The 20076-nt window shown below is 41.4% G+C and overlaps 1 protein-coding gene across 1 annotated transcript in view; it reads right to left on the minus strand.

The window, feature by feature from the left end:
- Positions 1-20076, minus strand: part of TMTC1 (transmembrane O-mannosyltransferase targeting cadherins 1) — an 87392-nt gene that overhangs the window by 15516 nt on the left and 51800 nt on the right. The window contains exons 10-16 of the mRNA XM_063447751.1: positions 16823-16990; positions 16625-16738; positions 13016-13159; positions 8569-8677; positions 7652-7754; positions 6774-6909; positions 991-1135 (exon numbers count right to left, since the gene is read on the minus strand). Coding sequence (XP_063303821.1) covers positions 991-1135; positions 6774-6909; positions 7652-7754; positions 8569-8677; positions 13016-13159; positions 16625-16738; positions 16823-16990 — 919 coding nt within the window. The remainder of the gene's footprint in view (positions 1-990; positions 1136-6773; positions 6910-7651; positions 7755-8568; positions 8678-13015; positions 13160-16624; positions 16739-16822; positions 16991-20076) is intronic.

The following is a 20076-nucleotide window of genomic DNA, read 5'->3' on the forward strand; positions in this document are numbered from 1 at the left end:
GTTTGTTGATGTAGTGTACGTTCAGCTCACAGATTGTATAAGGCAGAGTAGTAGTCTGCCATGGTGTTGTTTATGTCTTGAGGTTTGTATAGTTTTGTTCCCTGTGTTTATGATAATGCGCGGAATTTTAGATTGGGACTATTTTTGACGTAGCATATTGGCGAGCAGCTTCCCAGGTTTGTTGCCCTGTATATTTGTCCTTATTTTCAGTTGTTTTTGTAGTAGATATGTAGATTTAGCTAGCAGGAGTTTAACCCCTTAAGGACCAAACTTCTGGAATAAAAGGGAATCAAGAGATGTCACACATGTCTTGTGTCCTTAAGGGGTTAATAAGGCTTTGCGTGGTCTGGGTTATCAATTTAATGTGTTGTTCGGAAGGATTCAAGTAGTTCGCATTAGTGGCGTCTCTCAAGGTTCAAAGTAGAGAGATATACTCTGTGTTCTTAAGGAATGAGGCTCGGCTTAGTGCTAGACCCCTGATGACTGGTTTGTCTGCTTGCTATAGGGTGGTTGGGTTGACCTCTGGTGTGTCATTTAAAGCAAAGTAGGATATGATGGCTTCCTCCAGTTTGTTTGCAAAGTCCGGGTCATGTAATAGTGTGTCATTAAGTCGCCATGGAGTCTGTCCCCTAAATTGAAATTGGTTTAACAGGGTTAGTGTTACTGGGGCATGGGAGATAACTTCTAAAGCAAGTTAACATGTAATTGGAAATTAAACCATTTTTTTCATCCAGGCTGTATCAGTCACAGCCAGGAGAGGTGTGGCTATGTCTGCATAAACAGAAACAAACCTGATTTGACTCCTAAATCACAGTGAATTGAGCAGTGAGACTGAAGGGGCATGATCTATACACTAAAACTGCTTCATTAAGCTAAAGTTTTGAGGTTTATAATGTCCTTTTAAGGTGACTGAAAAAAAAAAACTAGGTAGGAAGTATCAACTGGATGAACTAGAGGATTCAGAGGCATGAGCCAGGATAGATTTCTCACCAGTGATAAACTTATCTGTACATTGTCTGGATGCAATCTCACTGCCTCTTGGTAAAGTTGAAGAGCCTCCTTGTATTTCCCAGTATTGTAATAAAGAGCTCCAAGTGGGGTAATAACATCTATATCCCGAGAGATCTGCAGAGCCCTAACAAAGTAATAAAGAAATTAAATATCATGGCTTTGGTTTTGATGTCAGAGTAATCTAAAAGTGGCTGAACTACAATTCTCATGTTTCCCAGGTGTATTTTAACCAACAACAAACTAAGTTTGGATTATAACACAGCTGATAGGTCTAACCCACTAAAATGGGGATCTATAATAACAACACAAACCTAATATCAATGCTTCTATAATGACTATAAAAAAAGGACCAGGCCTGGCTGTTAAGGCATCCTGTGCAAAACGTGAAAAAATAACACCATCAATATCCAGCCATCCATCATTATTATTTTCACTTAAAGGTATATTTGGGATTTTGGTGCCTATATGCTGTCCCTGCACTGAGACAATTTTAAGCACTGCCATTTGTAAGAAACAGCAATGTTTACATTTGTCAGTTAATATGTCTCTAGCATTTGTCAAATAGCTTATTTTTATTGAAGATTTCAAAAGTTTTACAATCACAATGATGGCAAACACAGCTAAGTCTACCCATAGAGAAGCATCAAAGGCGAACCCTATTAGTACAACAAGTATTGCCGTCCATGTACAATATGGCCCTCTTTTTTTCTCTATGTTCTGATCAGTCTGTGATCATCTGTTCAGCTGATCTAAGAATGAGGTGGAGCAGTGGCTGCAGTGATACCCGGAGGCAGCTGGATTAAAAGTGTGTTAATAGCTCTGTTTTGCCATTTAAAGTGGTCCCAATAATCTAAATGCACCAGAAACACTTTAACATTAAAAAACAAACATATACAATTTCCTCCACTTATATTGGCACCATTTGTAAATATAAGCAAAGAAGGCTGTGGAAAATTGTCTTTTTGTTTAACCTTTTGATCTTTTGCTCAAAAAAATCCACAAAAATACTCTGCTCTCATGGATATCAAACACATAACAGGTGTGGCACAATTATTGGCACCCTATGAATATATCTGAAGTAGATTTCCATTGATATTTTTTACTATGCCTTGGTGAGTGGGAAGAGGAAATTGTTCAATCATGGCCTCTTGTTTCACAGGGATATAAATGTGAGATAATAAAGACCAAATTCCCTTAGTCATTCATCACAAACTCAAGCATCTTCAGTTGGCCAAAACACTACTAGCTACGAATGGGACTGGGTTCTATGGTCAGATGAAATCAAAATAGAGCCTTTTGGCAATAAATCTGAGAGGTGGGTTTGGTGCACACAGAGAGGTAGCCATATTGAAAAGTACCTAATTCCTACGGTTAAATATGATGGTTGCGCTTTTATGTTTTGGGGTTGTTTTTTTGCCAGAGCATCTGAAGATTTGGTTAGGATCAGAGATCGAGTCCTGCAGGAACGCATGGGAACGGCATTCCTGCACTTTTTCCACAGCAGGAACTAGGGATCGACCGATATTGTTTTTGTAGAGCAGATACCGATAATCTGTGAACTTTCAGGCCGATAGCCGATAACGTGCCGATTTCAGACAGGGGAGCTGTGTGTGTGTGTGTGTGTGTGTGTGTGGTGGATGCAGTGTGTGTGTTTGTGTAGTGTGTATAGTGAATGCAGTGAGTGTTTGTGTAGTGTGTATATATAGTGAATGCAGAGTATGTGTGTAGTGTGTGTATAGTGAATGTAGTGTTTAATGTGTGTGCGTAAAGTGAATGCAGTGTGTGTAAAGTGAATGCAGTGTGTATAGTGAATGCAGTGTGTTTCTGTAGTCTGTGTATATAATGAATGCAGAGTGTGTGTTTGTATAGTGTGTGCTTATAATGAATGCATATTGTGTGTGTTTGTGTAGTGTGTATATAATGAATGCAGAGTGTGTGTTTGTATAGTGTGTGCTTATAATGAATGCATAGTGTGTGTGTTTGTGTAGTGTGTGTATATAATGCAATGTGTGTATATAATACAGAGTGTGTGTGTGTGTATATATAATGCAGAGTGTGTGTGTTTGTGTAGTGTGTGTGTGTATATAATGCAGTGTGTGTGTGTGTGTGTGTGTAGTGTGTGTATATAATGAATGCAGAGTGTGTGTTTGCGTAGTGTGTGTGTGTATAATGCAGAGTGCGTGTGTGCTTGTGAAGGGATGTTATTTGTGTAAAATGGGCCGGAGGGGAGGCATTTTTTATTTTTAATATTTACATGTTTTATTTTATTTTTGTCCCCCCTCCCTGCTTGTTACCTGGCCAGGGAGAGGGGCTATGGCATTCCCTGGTGGTCTAGTGGCATGTACTGAGCAGTGGGGGGCCGGCAGCAAGCTGTTACTTACCTTTCCAGGAGCTCCTCCAGCTCCCTGTGTAAATCTTGCGGTCTGCGTGCTGCGCGAAGCGTTGCCATGGTAACCCGTGGCAACGCTCTGCGGCCGCGGGACTCGCGAGATTTACACAGGGAGCTGGAGGAGCTGATGGAAAGGTAAGTAACAGCTTGCTGCTGGCCCCCTCAGGCAGTCCTGGTATGTATTATCGGCAATATCGGTATCTCTATTGGCCGATACCGATATTGCTGAAAATATCAAATATCGGCCGATAATATCGGTAAAACCGATAATCGGTCGATCCCTAGCAGGAACGCTGTTCCCGTTTGTGGTCCTGCAGGACTTGTTTGTCTGCGAGGCAAACAAAGCATTTGCCTTGTTAGCCTAGGGGCAGGTGGGCGGCCAGGAAGCGCTGATCTGTGAGCTCTCCCTGCTGACGTCATATTCCGGCTCCCTGCATCACTCTGTGGCAAACGAGGGACCTGAGCAGGAAGAGTTCACAGGTCAGCGCTCCCTCACCGCCCGCCTGGAGTTTAACCGCCACCTGTATTCCTGCCTGCGTAGACTGGCCAGCAGCCCCACTGGACCCCAGGTAAAAAATTCCACCTCTCTCAAATGTAGGTAGGCTGGGTGGATTTAAAAAAATAATCTGTGAGTGTTTGGGGGAAATGTGTGTGTGTGTGTGTGTGTGTGTATGTGTGATGTGTGTGTCTGGTTGTCAGTGAGTCTGTGTGTGTATATCTGTCAGTGTGTCTGTCTCTCAGTGAGCCCCCTACCCACTGCCAATCCCCCTACCCAATCACAGTCCCCCTACCCACTTCACTACCTTCCTACCCACCTTACAGCCCCCCTAGCCATTCACAGTTCCCCTACCCACCTTACAGCCCCCCTACCCAGGGCTCGAGTCCTGCATGGGAATGGTATTCCTGCACTTTTTCCACAGCAGGAACGCTATTCCCGTTTGTGGTCCTGCAGGACTTGTTTGCTCGCGAGGCAAACAAGGCATTTGCCTTGTTAGCTTCGGGGCCGGCGGGCGGCGAGGGAGCACTCATCTGTGAGCTCTCCCTGCTCAGCTCCCTCGCGCACCGCAGAGTGATACCGGGAGCCGGAATATGACGTCATATTCCGGCTCCCTGCATCACTCTGCGGCGCGCGAGGGAGCTGAGAAGGGAGAGCTCACAGATCAGCGCTCCCTCACCGCCCGCACAGACTGGCCAGCAGCCCCACTGCACCCCATGTAAAAAATCCACCCAGCTCTCCCAAATGTAGGTAGGCTGGGTGGATTTTAAAAAATAATCTGAGTGTTTGGGGGAAATTAGTGTGTGTGTGTCTGGCTGTCAGTTAGTCTGTGTGTGTATATCTGTCAGTGTGTGTGTGTGTGTGTATGTGAATGAGTGTGTGTGTGTCTGTCAGTGAGCCCTCCTACCCACCTTACAGCCCCATACCCACCTCACAGCCCCCCTACCCACTCACAGCCCCCCTACCCACTCACAGCCCCCCTACCCACCTCACAGTCCCCCTACCCACCTCACAGTCCCCCTACCCACCTCACAGTCCCCCTACCCACCTCACAGACCTCCTACCCACTAACAGACCCTCCTACCCACTAACAGACCCCCCTACCCACCTCACAGTCCCCCTACCCACGGTCCCCCTACCCACCTCACGGTCCCCCTACCCACCTCACAGTCCTCCTACCCACCTCACAGTCCCCCTACCCACCCTACAACCCCTTACCCACTTCACAACCCCCAACCCACTAACAGACGCCCCTACCCTCTCACAGCCCCCCTCACACACCCTGTCACCTCTCCACATACACGCACCCTGTCACCCTCCCACACACACATACTCTATCATCCCCATACACACACTGACACCCCCTCCATACAATATAACCATCCCCAATTACTTTCAGCCTCCACACACTGTCACCCCTTCACCCAACCATATATATGCATATATATGCATACGAGCGTATAATATTTTTTTTTGGGGGGGGGGGGGGGGAGGGGGGTTGATCCCACACTTTTTTCCCCGGGTTAGGATACATTACATCATGGACTCTATCAAATCTTAACAGCTATTAAATGAACACCTGACTGCCTGTGCCAGAATGCTTAAAATAGGCAGTAGTTGGATCTTCCAGCAGGACAATGATTCAAAACATACATCAAAATCAACACAAAAATTGTTTAGTGACCACAAAATCAAGGTCCTGTCATGGCCATCCAAGTCCCATGACTTGAACCAGATAGACAACCTGTGGAGTAAACTAAAGAGGAGAGTCCACCAGGGTCGACCTTGATATCTGAAGGATCTGTAGACATATTGTATTGATGAATGGTCTCAGATCCCTTGCCATGTCTTCTTCAACCTCATTAGGCTTTACAGGAGAAGACTCAAAACTTATTAGACCTGACCAAAAATGTTCTGACTTAAGCATGACAAATATATTTGCTTTACATTTTGTTAAATTCAAATACAAACCTGCAAATATCAAATAAGCCAAAAATATTTATGGCAGATTTCATAAATATGTTTTAATTAATGTTTCATGGAAAAAAGGTGAATGTAACCTTTTTTTTTTTAATTCTTTATTTTTGTTGTGCGGGAGGTTACAGACCTATCAACAGACGCCACAACAGCGTATCTCAGGAGTCACATAGGTTAGACAGTGGCGTGATAATTTGCACAACTTTTTTATATTTGTAAGCTTAGCTAAACATTTAATCCAACAAAGTGAGATTTAGCTAAAATAACTAGTGTAAAGAGAAAACATATTCGTTATTGACACACTTTTAGTTAAGGACCCAGAATCTGCTCGCGTTTGCAGCCACGGTTAGCTATATATTAAATGGCGTCCAAAGACATCCGTGCGGCTAGGCTAACTAGCTCTGCATCAGGATTGGGAGCAACAAGACAATCCTGCATCGCCTTTATGCCATGCTGTTCAATAGAGGGCTTGTGTGGGTCCGCTCGACTAATGCCCTTTGAATGTAACCTTTTTATATATACATTTGATGTTACTTCTTTTGTACTCCATTTTATTTGGGTATTTTGTTTGCTGTTTTTATATTTGACAGAAGTATGGCATTCACAATAAAAATGCATTTGTCACATTATAGCCATTCAACCATGCTATACACAAAGACCCTACTACTGATAATAAAACTTCAGTAACAGCTTCAATTACAGGCTGTTGGGTTAACCTTTTCAAAGGCAATGCAATGTGCTTTCATTTTACTGAACACTACTGACACAGATATATAGAGAAATACTTGTTTTAACCCTTTCCTAGTCTCCAACATTGCAAATGGTCTCTTGATTGCAGGTGCTTAGCAAACTCTCTCTGACACATTTCTTCAGAGCCCTCTCATTGAAAAGAAAACTTACTTTTTATACCATGTCTCTGCCTCTGTGTTCTGTCCCAGAGAGCGATAGAGACGTCCTAGGTTCAGCATGGCCACATGGTGATCAGGGCGCAGTTGTAGAGCCAAAAGGTAATGAGACATGGCTTTCTGTGAAGAACCTTCAAAAGAGAGATTGTATTTTTAGTCATGAGAACCAATACAGCTTAATGTAGTGGTTCTGGTATCTATAACTTGTACCTGCAGGCTTTTCAATGTAAAAGCTACCTTTCCAGAGAAAAAACTGTGTTTACATTGGTGCCCAGTAACACCTTTAGTGGCAGTCACTCAGATGGCCACTAGAGGTGCTTCCCATGTCAGTGCTGCACTTTGAGCGTCATAGAGGCACTGAACATTCCCCATAGAATGCATTGGATTGGCTGAGATCTTTAAAATTGATGGGACCACAAGGGATCAGGCGGGGCAAGACCAGCACGGCATGGAAATAAAGTTGAGTAAAATCATCTTATCAGAGCGAAACAGTCACACAGGCACTATAGTGTCAGGAATGCATGTTGTACTGCTGACACTATAGTGTTCCGTTGACAAAATCAAAACCACCATGCTTATTCTGCCTGAGAAGGATTATCTACCCTTCTTTAGTAATGGAACAAAATGCAAGTAGTGTTTGATAGGTTGTATTTCCTAAAAACATAGTAAAGAAAATCTATATATACACAAGATATATAGTGGTGATGCACACATCATAAATGTCAATTAGTGATGGCAATTGTGAATAGTTGCTGATTAAAAAAATGGAACTGCATGTATGCAACATTTTATTATCTGTTGTCCTAGATACTATGGTTTTAGGTGACAAATCCCTCATAATTGGGATTTAAAGGTCAGCTTCTTGTCACTCACCCACATCCACCAGGAACACCCCATAGTTATTCTGAAGGTCTGAACTGTCAGGGCAGTTTATGATTCCTGTCTGGTAAACCTCATCAGCTTCCTGGTGTCGCTTCTATAATGTAAACATAATAAACCCAATTTAGAGGAGAGAGAGTTTGTAAGAGAATTACAAACTTTCAGATAGCAAGTGACAATGAAGCAGTACTAAGAATGTGTGATTAAAGAAGAAAGAAGTGATACGGTTCAGGAACATATTTCAGCAGAGGGTGCTGAACCAAGTCTTTCAACACAGAAAATCGGAGCAAAAATGCAGGTATTATGCAAAGGATATAAGACGTTGCAGAACCAATAAATCCAAATTAATAGTCCAACAACTGAGCAACTCTGAGGAACTCGGCTTAGCATTACAATGTTTTTTTGTTTTTTTTTCTAATATAATCTGATCTGATCAGATGTTTAACCTCAGTGGGAGTTGAAGTGTAAGCCAAGCCAACTGCATGAACTGATGCTACTTTAACCTATAGATTGTGTGAACAAAGTTGTCCGTAAGACATGTATAGTTGAAAAGTTGTTTATTTTTTATGATCATCTTGGTCACACACCACCTGCAAAGTGGTAAAGTTTAATGTCTATGGAAGAGGAGCTATATATTATGTCACAATGTCAAAATGTGACACTGACTCCCCACGTTAAAAATTGTGAGATGTAACGTGTGATATTTGAAGGAGGTGGGGTTGTACAAGAGTCCATGTTGGAAAACAAGAAAACAAAAGTCAGGTAAGTCCCTTAATATCTATTAATTTGCTAGCAAAGAGACCATAGTAAAATTTACCTGAGGGTGCTCTTGTCATCCTGCAATCCTCTAATTGGAGGTAGGCAATTTCAGTTTAAATAGACTCAGCAGTAAGATTATTTTTGAAACTCACCTGGTCAGCCAGCAGTGACCCAAGGCTAGAATATGCATCAGCAAAGTATGGTCCATAACGAAGAGATTCACTTAGCAGTAGCTCGGCCTCATCATCACGACCCTGGGTTCTAGATTCAGTGTATCAAGATGCATAGAAGAGTAAGGTCATTAACACAGCAATATTCATTCTTCAAGATGCAATACTCTCTTGCATGACTATATATATATATATATTAGTGTATACAGACATATTTCTAGTAGATTCCATATCCTTACAAGGAAATGTCTTGTACCTCTTAATTTACCACCAAACATCTGAACTGACCGTGACTCTGGAGAACCGCAATAACAGTTTGAGCAGATATCAGGGAAAATAAAACATGGTGTGTAAAGCCATATATATTTAACCAGGTAAAAGAATATTTTCATGTGCATAACCAAAACAAGTGCTTTGTATGGCAGAAACCCCCAAATTAGACAACAATTCATGCCAATTGGGTCAACAGATAACGTGCTTATTCTCTCTTGCTATTAGGATTTCTGGCTTCATACTCTATTCTTGTCTAGTACTCCGATATTAAATTAAGTGGCTGGACTATCAATTTGATTAATGCTGTGTTAAGAAGCCATATGCATGACATATCTTTTTATGCCTGTGTGTGATTGCATGTTTATGTGTTTTAGGCTTGCAGTGTTTTTAATGTTTCATCATGTATAGTATAGTATATGTATATATGTATATATATATATATATATATATATATATATATATATATATATATATATAGAATATACTGAAAAAAGGCTTGCACTCACGGTCTGCTTCTTTGTTTTAACAAGCTTTGGAATAAAGAAGAAAGTTTTATCAAAGAAACAGACCGTGAGTGCAAGCCTTTTTTCAGTATATTCTGTATTTTTTGGCTATGGCTGTAATGCACCCGGCATTTTGCTAAAATCTAAAAGTGTGTGTGCAGGGAACCAATGAAAAAAAATATATATAAAAAATATATATATATATACAGGGAGTGCAGAATTATTAGGCAAATGAGTATTTTGACCACATCATCCTCTTTATGCATGTTGTCTTACTCCAAGCTGTATAGGCTCGAAAGCCTACTACCAATTAAGCATATTAGGTGATGTGCATCTCTGTAATGAGAAGGGGTGTGGTCTAATGACATCAACACCCTATATCAGGTGTGCATAATTATTAGGCAACTTCCTTTCCTTTGGCAAAATGGGTCAAAAGAAGGACTTGACAGGCCCAGAAAAGTCAAAAATAGTGAGATATCTTGCAGAGGGATGCAGCACTCTTAAAATTGCAAAGCTTCTGAAGCGTGATCATCGAACAATCAAGCGTTTCATTCAAAATAGTCAACAGGGTCGCAAGAAGCGTGTGGAGAAACCAAGGCGCAAAATAACTGCCCATGAACTAAGAAAAGTCAAGCGTGCAGCGGCCAAGATGCCACTTGCCACCAGTTTGGCCATATTTCAGAGCTGCAACATCACTGGAGTGCCCAAAAGCACAAGGTGTGCAATACTCAGAGACATGGCCAAGGTAAGAAAGGCTGAAAGACGACCACCACTGAACAAGACACACAAGCTGAAACGTCAAGACTGGGCCAAGAAATATCTCAAGACTGATTTTTCTAAGGTTTTATGGACTGGTGAAATGAGAGTGAGTCTTGATGGGCCAGATGGATGGGCCCGTGGCTGGATTGGTAAAGGGCAGAGAGCTCCAGTCCGACTCAGACGCCAGCAAGGAGGAGGTGGAGTACTGGTTTGGGCTGGTATCATCAAAGATGAGCTTGTGGGGCCTTTTCGGGTTGAGGATGGAGTCAAGCTCAACTCCCAGTCCTACTGCCAGTTTCTGGAAGACACCTTCTTCAAGCAGTGGTACAGGAAGAAGTCTGCATCCTTCAAGAAAAACATGATATTCATGCAGGACAATGCTCCATCACACGCGTCCAAGTACTCCACAGCGTGGCTGGCAAGAAAGGGTATAAAAGAAGAAAATCTAATGACATGGCCTCCTTGTTCACCTGATCTGAACCCCATTGAGAACCTGTGGTCCATCATCAAATGTGAGATTTACAAGGAGGGAAAACAGTACACCTCTCTGAACAGTGTCTGGGAGGCTGTGGTTGCTGCTGCACGCAATGTTGATGGTGAACAGATCAAAACACTGACAGAATCCATGGATGGCAGGCTTTTGAGTGTCCTTGCAAAGAAAGGTGGCTATATTGGTCACTGATTTGTTTTTGTTATGTTTTTGAATGTCAGAAATGTATATTTGTGAATGTTGAGATGAATATTAGTTTCACTGGTAAAAATAAATAATTGAAATGGGTATATATTTGTTTTTTGTTAAGTTGCCTAATAATTATGCACAGTAATAAACTAATAAAGTAACTAAAAACAAACTAAAAACTACTTCCAAAAATATTCAGCTTTGATATTAATGAGTTTTTTGGGTTCATTGAGAACATGGTTGTTGTTCAATAATAAAATGAATCCTCAAAAATACAACTTGCCTAATAATTCTGCACTCCCTGTATATATACAGATCCAAGAGATGTGGGAAAGATTTAGAGAACGAGGATATCAACCGGGTACACTTAAGGTGGCACAGGCTAAAGCAATTGATATTTGGAATCGTGAGAAAACTATCTCCAAGGTTAAGACAACACCTAAGACACCGAGGATTTATCTCCCCATCACCTTTCATACAGGAACCTCGACCATCAGAAACTCCATTCATAAAAACTGGGGGATGCTTAGATCGGACAAATCCTTACCTAGAACATTCTTGGAAACACCCATATTAAGCTATAAAAGAAACAAGAATTTGAAAGACCTCCTGGTCAAGAATGATCCTATAGCCAGCTACCGCAAGCCCCCTTTGATCTCCAAGAAGGGGTGCTTCAAATGCAGTGGGTGTGTGACATGTGGGCACATGATCAGTGGTGCAACTTTTGCCCATCCCCATAGTGGCCTCAAAATCAAAATACCACATTATATTACGTGCACCACTGATCATGTCATATACATGATCACATGCCCCTGTGGACTCTCATATGTGGGGAAAACCGACCTGACCCTACGGGATCGCATAAGAGGACATAGGTCTACGATTATGACCGCATTCAGGGATCAACACAGCGATAAGCCAGTGGCCAAACATTTTTTAAACCTGGAACATAGACTCCCGACTCTCAGATTCGTGGCCATAGATCATGTTCCTCCCATGTCGAGAGGAGGGGACAGATCGAAGATCCTGCTTCAACGAGAGGCCCAATGGATATATCGGTTGGACACTGTTGCCCCGAAAGGGCTAAATGAAAATATTGTTTTTTCTATGTTTTTATAACTAGGAATTATACACTGTTAGATGTGATATCTACAGATTTGAGTCTCTATCTCTTTCTAGCTGTCTCCTTGGCTCCGCTTTCCTTATATGACATTCTTTGTCTTTCTCCTTCTCTTCTTTGGTGTTGCTCCCGGCTCGGGGTTTCTCTAGGTGGCTCCTATTGGGTAGAACAGGCCTGGAATTGTACTTACTCCGGAAGAATTTGAAATGTATTCTCAAGCTGTTCACTCTATTATTCATAGAGTTTCTATTGTTATCTGTGCCAGTTATGTCAGAACTGCCCTGGTGTGCCTCTGTACACAGATGTTTGAGTATGCTTAGCCAGTCCTTCATTGTTATGTTATGTTTGTTACGATATGGTGGATATCACCTTTACATGTATTCGTTTTGTCCTATGTATTTATGAGATTAGGCGATATAGCTCTCTGGGGAGATCTATATTATATCTATGCACAATTTTTCCACTGCATGCAAGCTGGCACTATTTTTTTTATGCGATCCCGTATTCGGATTCACTACTAGTTTTTCTTATTTATTTGCCTTATATAAGAGCTGGATACATAGCTCTTCGTACATTTCTCTTTATACACATCTAATTTTATAGATGCATATCCACATATCTAGACGAAGCTCGGGATAGACAACCCTGTTAATGTTTTGTATTCGGGTTTCCTAGCAACACATACTCACGTCATTACGCACGTAGCACTACGGGTCACGCTGTCACGTGATCGGCAATTCACTTCCGGGTTGTCACGGAGGAGGGGAGGTGATTCATTCACGATTGGTGAGTACTTTATTGATTATGGTATATATTTGATATATGTTTATTGATACATTGATCTTGAGGAAGACCCTGAGGGGTCGAAACGTCGATCAGTATTTGAAAATTTGAAAATAAAATACTATAGGACTTTTTATGAAGACCGGTGAGTGCTTCCCTTATTGCTGCATCTATATTCTCTACACGTGGGATAGCACCAAGGCATCTATTATTTGATTTTTGAGATAGGGTGAGTGCCAAGCATTTCTGTTTTCTGTTTTTTGTATATATATATATATATATGTTCAAGCCTTTCCAGCACTTCTCACTCACCTGAGTAAGTTCCCCAGGTTGAAGAGTGCTCTGCTATGCTGGGGACTGATTGCTAGAGCCTTACGGTAATATTCTTCGGCTGCAGTTGCATTAGCGGTCAGAGTGCCCAAGTTGTTAAGAGCACTGGGATGTTGTGGGTACAACCTGTATATAAAAAAACAAATTAACAATACAGTGTACTTTCTTTAAACGTACATAAATATGTCTATGAGAAATCTATATCTGTGAATCACTCTATCTACATATATCCCCCAATATACTGCAGCTTCCATGAGGAGATAGGCTAAACTTCCCCTGGAAAAAAAACAAAAGATCCCCAGTAAGCCATAAAACAAAGAGTTACATATATATCAAGGAGAGGAGAACCAACATATTGCCTCTAGGAGGTGGACAGCAAAAACGACTGAAGGAAAAAAGACTAACCTTTATGAGATAGATTCTTGTCCAACAAGAGCAGTGTAATGAGCTAATCATTCATATGGCTATGACATTAATAAACATACATATAATATGTGATCCCCATGTTCCTGGTAGGTATACCACTTCGTACAGTGAGGGAAAAAAGTATTTGATCCCCTGCTGATTTTGAACGTTTGCCCACTGACAAAGAAATGATCAGTCTATAATTTTAATGGTAGGTGTATTTTAACAGTGAGAGACAGAATAACAACAAAAACAAAATTCTATAAAAAGACGTAAAAAAAAGTTATGAATTGCTTTGCATGTCAATGAGTGAAATAAGTATTTGACCCCTTCGACTTAGTACTTGGTGGCAAAACCCTTGTTGGCAATCAGAGAGGTCAGAAGTTTCTTGTAGTTGGCCACCAGGTTTGCACACATCACAGGATGGATCTTGTCCCACTCCTCTTTGCAGATCCTCTCCAAGCCATTAAGGTTTCGAAGGCTGACATTTGGCAACTCGAACCTTCAGCTCCCTACACAGATTTTCTATGGGATAAAGTTCTGGAGACTGGCTAGGCCTCTTCTTCTTCTTCTTGAGCCACTCATTTTTGCCTTGGCTGCGTGTTTTGGGTAATTGTCATGCTGGAATGCCCATCCACGACCCATTTTCAATGCCCTGGCTGATGGAAGGAGGTTCTCACCCACGATTTGACGGTCAGTCAGTTACAAGGTTTCATTTGCATAATTGCTGCTCAGCATTAACCCTTCTGTGGATTAGGTTGCTGCTCGGCACAACTTTTCCTGTGTGGACAGTAAATGTCATTAACCACATTTCTATAAGCGGATGAATACCTGACACTTGGTACTGTGCAATTGTCCTGTCCCCCTATCAGAAAAACACCTCCAAAGCATAATGTTTCCACCTCCATGTTTGATGGTGGTGATGGTGTTTTTGGGTCACGGGCAGCATTCCTCCTCCTCCAAACATGGTGAGTTGAGTTGATGCCAAAGAGCTCAATTTTGGTCTCATCTGACCACAACACGTTCACCCACTTCTCCCCTGATTAATTCAGATGTTCATTGGCAAACTTCAGACGGGCTTGTACATGTGCTTTCTAAAGCAGGGGGACCTTGCGGGTGCTGCAGGATTTCAGTCCTTCACGGCATAGTATGTTACCAATTGTTTCCTTGGCGACTATGGTCCCAGCTGCCTTGAGACCATTAACAAGATCCTCCCGAGTAGTTCTGGGCTAATTCTTCACTGTTCTCATGATCATTGAAACTCCATGAGGTGAGATCTTGCATGGAGCACCAGACCAAGGGAGACTGACAGTTATTTTGTGTTTCTTCCATTTGTGAATAATTGCACCAACTGTTGTCACCTTCTCACCAAGCTGCTTGGCGATGGTCTTGTAGCCCATTCCAGCCTTGTGTAGGTCTACAATCTTGTCCCTGACATCCTTGTACAGCTCTTTGGTCTTGGCCATGGTGGAGAGTTTGGAATCTGATTAAGTGATTGCTTCTGTGGACAGGTGTCTTACACAGGTAACAAGCTGAGATTAGGAGCACTCCCATAAAAGACACCTGGGAGCCAGAAATCTTGCTGATTGATAGGGGATCAAATACTTATTTCACTCATTGACATGCAAATCAATTTATAACTTTTTTGACATGCGTTTTTCTGGATTTTTTTTTTGTTATTCTGTCTCTTACTATTAAAATACACCTACCATTAAAAATTAGACTGGTAATTTCTTTGTCAATGGAAAAACGTTCAAAATCAGCAGGGGATCAAATACTTTTTCCATCACCGTATATATGTGAAATGCAAGCTGGAGGAAGAAATCCATTTATATTCTACTGCTCCTGTCCATATCCACACAAAACAAAGATGGATATTCCACACCGTTGAGTATATTTCCAATAACACTACTGCTGAAAGGAAGATAAGAAACATCCTTTGATACGTTTCACAGTGCTTTGTAGTTAATTAAAACTGTATATAGATTGAATTAAACAGGAGCCCGTGTCTCGTGTCATTAATCTGACCTTCAATTAACTTACAAGCAATAACATTTCAGATTTGTAAAAAAAATTTATTGAGAATTTGCAAACATACAACAAGTTTTTCAAATAGATGCTACATAGAAAAGGGGGATAACAGTGAATATAGATCTTCATATTTATACAGATTTTCATATGGTTACAGCAAGTTTATAGGTCTTGGGTCTTGCCATTTAGTTCAGGGTTATGTGTGTCGACCCTGTATAATTCTAGTGCTATTATAAGTACCTGTTAGGAGGTAGTTGGTGCAAATCATTGTATTGGTGTTGGAGGAGCTTTCTAGGTTGCTGGAGTGGAGGTGAGAGGTGGGGGGGGGGGGGATGCGGGGGCTTTAAGCAGGAAAAAGTGGTTATGCGTTAGCAAGTAAGGCTGTAGAGACCTAAGGTCTTGTTATCTATGATGTGGAGGTTTTGAGGTAATCACACCAGGGTTGCCATGTATCAATGTAAACTTGGTATTTCACTGTTGTGGAATAACATATTTCTTCTAGGCCTCGTATTGTTTCGACTCTATGGATCCATTCACCGATTGACGGTGGGTTTGGTTGCTTCCATAGTGTGGGGATGAGTTGATTGGCAGCAGATATTAAGTGTAGTAGGAGGACCGCTGTGGGTTTGGGTGTTGTTTGGGGTGGGATAAGAAAAATGAAAGTTTCTGGTGTAAATGGAATGTGTATGTTTAACACTGTCTGTATTAAACCATGAATACGTTTCCAGTAGTTGTTGATAACTGGGCACGTCCACCAGATATGTGTGGTGTTGCCCTCGGGGGCGTGGCATCTCCAGCAGTGGTTGGTGAGTGTGGGGAAGAGTGATTTTAGTTTTGCTGGCGTGTAGTGCCACCTTGCTATGCTTTTGTAGTTACCCTCTTGAGTTATTGTGTTTCGGGACGGTCCATGTATTTGTTTGAATATGAAGTGCCAGGTGTCTAGTGGAATGCTTGTATTAAGTTCTTCAGATTTATTTTTAACACGACTCATAGACAGTTGTTAATTACCTATAAGAGGCTGAAAAATGGCCTTGATGGTTCTGTCTTATGGTCATGTTAAATAATAAATATTTTATTATATATCATAAAATGAGATTTTATTTTCTCTATACAAAAATACATCTCACTTTTGAGGCAGTTATAAAATGGTCCTACCTTAGGACAGTACGATAATGGTCTCTAGCTTCGTCTTTACGATTTTGGTCCTTCAGGAAATTGGCATAGTTGTAATGGACTTTGGCATTATGTGGCAGAGTCTGGACACCTGATCTGTGAGAGGCAAAACACATTCTTTATCAAAAATCCAAAGAAACAAGATGAAGCTTTATGTAACCATCTGTGAAAGACATATACCTGAAAAGAGCTTCTCTTGATCTCCAGCACTCACTCTGAGACACTGACTTACAGGAGAAGAAGATCAGCAGGAGCAGGAAGGAGAGCGTGAGGAAGTTGGATCCACGAGGTCCAGTACGGGAAAATAGAACCTTCAACCCATGAATACAAAGAATGCAGAATCCCATGCTAAAAACAATAGGTAACAATGTTACAAAAAAGCAATTCAGGTAACTTTGCAAAAATCTATACGCATGTTATAAATTAGTGGTTTCATCAGTGCAATGTGACATACTGATGGACAAGGCTGTACAAGTACAATTATTTATATAGCACCAACATATTCACAGATGAAATAAGAAAAACAATTCTAACAAAATATGTTTGACATACAAAGTAGATCGGAGACAGGAAAGGATGGTTACAAAGATGAGGAGTTTATTGCTTCTCTAAAGAATTGTGTTTTTATAGATATTTGAAGGAGTGCGGAGACTGGCATAGGCATGTTTTCATTGTAGGTATATCTACTAAATAGTATTATTTTTTTTGTGAGTGGAGTATCCCTTTCAAAAGCAAAATATAAATGAGAAAAACATGTCTTACTGACAGCCCCTAGACCTAGAGGCTCTTCTGCTGCTTTCACAGAGTTAAACTTGGTTGTAGATCTAATAACTCTAATAAAGAGCATTTGATTGGTGCATGGAGGCATTTTACTGCACATGCACACTAGCCTTCAGATGCTTACCTATGATGATCAATCTTGATAATCTCATTTAGGGAAGTGGGGAAGCAGCACAGAGACCAGCATGCTGTGGGATGTAAGGTAAGTAAATCCTACCTTTTTAACACTTGCAGGGGGGACACCTACATGGGTAACATTTTAAAGTAAGAATGACCTGTTTTTATTTCCAATGCTATAGTGTTCCTTTGATGTGTGAACTTGATAGATTGGAGTCTTCTTTTTCAATCTACATTACTATTTTATTCCATGAAACTATGATCAACACAATAAAATTTCCTAAACAAAGTGCAGCTAAATTAAAAGTGGTGAGAAATTACTGACAGATAAAAAGACACTTTGTCCAAAAATATCACTTATACACTAGGAATTACAAATATTTTAAATAGAAGGTTCCCCCCACCCCCCCAAAAAAACACTCTACGTAGGAAAACCATGTAGAGTTCCTGGAGCTGAAACACGGCTTTATTTCCTGCCTATAAATTACTCTGCCTGCTGAATATCTTCCATTTTATTCCTGAGATCTGGCATTGGAATCAGTACACACCCTAGTAACAACAGCACACAGATTCTCAGCTGAATAGTATCCAAAAAAAGCATATCAGCCATCTTAAAGGAAGTTTGGTTTGGCCACACTCAAGGAGAAAAACTCTCAATTGTGGAGCCTGGAGACATGTTGTTTTATTTGCATTACTTATAAAGATAGAAGATCTTAACTCTTAAGCATTAAAAATCGGACATTTAATAGGAACACTGTGGGGAACGTGTAAGGAGGCAGACACAATGTCACTGGAAACTTCACAAAAGGAAATCCAAAGTTCATAGCTCCCTGCAGACAACCAGAATGGACTGTAAAGAATAATGATAAGTATCCTTTTGTATGTAATAAACTACATCTTACTTTTAGACTTGTAAAATAACACTTTACAGCAGTGGTAGTCAACCTTTTTCTACCTACCGCCCACTAATGCATCTTTCTTGATGGAAACATTTCCTTACCGTCCACCAGTTTTCGTGCAAGTGCAGAATATTTTTTAGAAAGGAGGGTGTTTTAAAAAAAAAAAAATTGTACGTACATTTATCTTTTTATTTCTACTTAATGCATGTTTATAATGTTTTTAACTTTATAAAGTTTAATGAGAAAACAATAAAGTAAATTGAAATTACCTTTACTAGTGATTAATGAGATCCTTGAGGTTGATGCTGCAAGACTAAATATTTGATATCTGGTTCGATTTTCGTAAGGAACAAACGAAGGTCTCCTCTTTCGGTGATATTCAGACCACTTCTCTGTTTGCTCATAATATGATTTCTCATCTGTGTGTCAGCTCCTCTCTTCTCCCTCCTCAATTCCCCTCCCCACCTTTTTTTTTCTTCCTTTTTTCTATTTTTTAACCTTCCTTATAGCAATGCCCAGTAGGAAGGCTGAGCTAGGTAGCCCACTTACTATTACTTACTATAGCCCACTATAACAGACAGGCACACATACATACATACATACAGACACACTCACAAGATACACATACAAACACCCACACAAGACACACATACAAAGACACATACATACAAGCAGACAGGAACACATACATACAGACAGACACACATACAGGCACACATACACACATACAGACACACACATACACACAAGACACATACATACAAACAGACAGGCACACATACAGACACACACACACAGACATGCACACATACATACAGACACACACATACAAAGACACACACATAAGCCATACATACAAAGACACATACACACATACATACAAAGACACATACATACAAACAAACACATACCTACAAAGACACATACATAAGACACACATACATACAAAGACACATACACACATACATACAGACACACACAAGACATACATACAAAGACACATACACACAAACAAACACACACAAAATATTTTAGTCACCCTCCTGTTTCCTACCTTTTAGGTGCAGGAGGGTGACATTCCCTGGGGTCCAATGGTGGCTCAGGTGGATGGGAGTCAGAGTTCCTACTCTGACTCCCTGGTCTTCCTCCCGCGCGGTCTGTGTGTTAGCTGGGAGGAGTGACGTGCAGTCACTTCCTCCCAGCTCTGTGATATAATCACCGGGGGCCCGGTCGCGCTGTTAAAGCGCCCAGCGCTGACCGGAATCCCTTACAATCCACATCCATCGGGTAGCCCTGACAGCATGGGCCACCCGATGGACCCCTTGAACGGTGGCCCGGCGGTTTGCCGCTCGTGCCGGGTTCGCAAATGGTATAGGCGGCACCTGGTCGCACAGGTACCGCAGGCTTGCACCCGCCCGTCTCTCAAAATAAGGAAATCCCTACCGCCCACCTGGAATCCTGAAACGCCCACTGGAATCCTGGACCAAGTTGACGACCCATGCTTTAAAGGGACATGTGCACATACTTCATAGGGCGGCATTCATGCCGCCCTATGAAGTCCTGAGCACGCTACCGCGAATGCGCGCAACCGCGAGCTAAGCTGACAGACAGCTCAGCTCGCGGTCTTTGCCCGCCCCC

This window comes from Pelobates fuscus, chromosome 3 (genome assembly GCF_036172605.1).
Source record: "Pelobates fuscus isolate aPelFus1 chromosome 3, aPelFus1.pri, whole genome shotgun sequence".
NCBI classification, from domain to species: domain Eukaryota; kingdom Metazoa; phylum Chordata; class Amphibia; order Anura; family Pelobatidae; genus Pelobates; species Pelobates fuscus.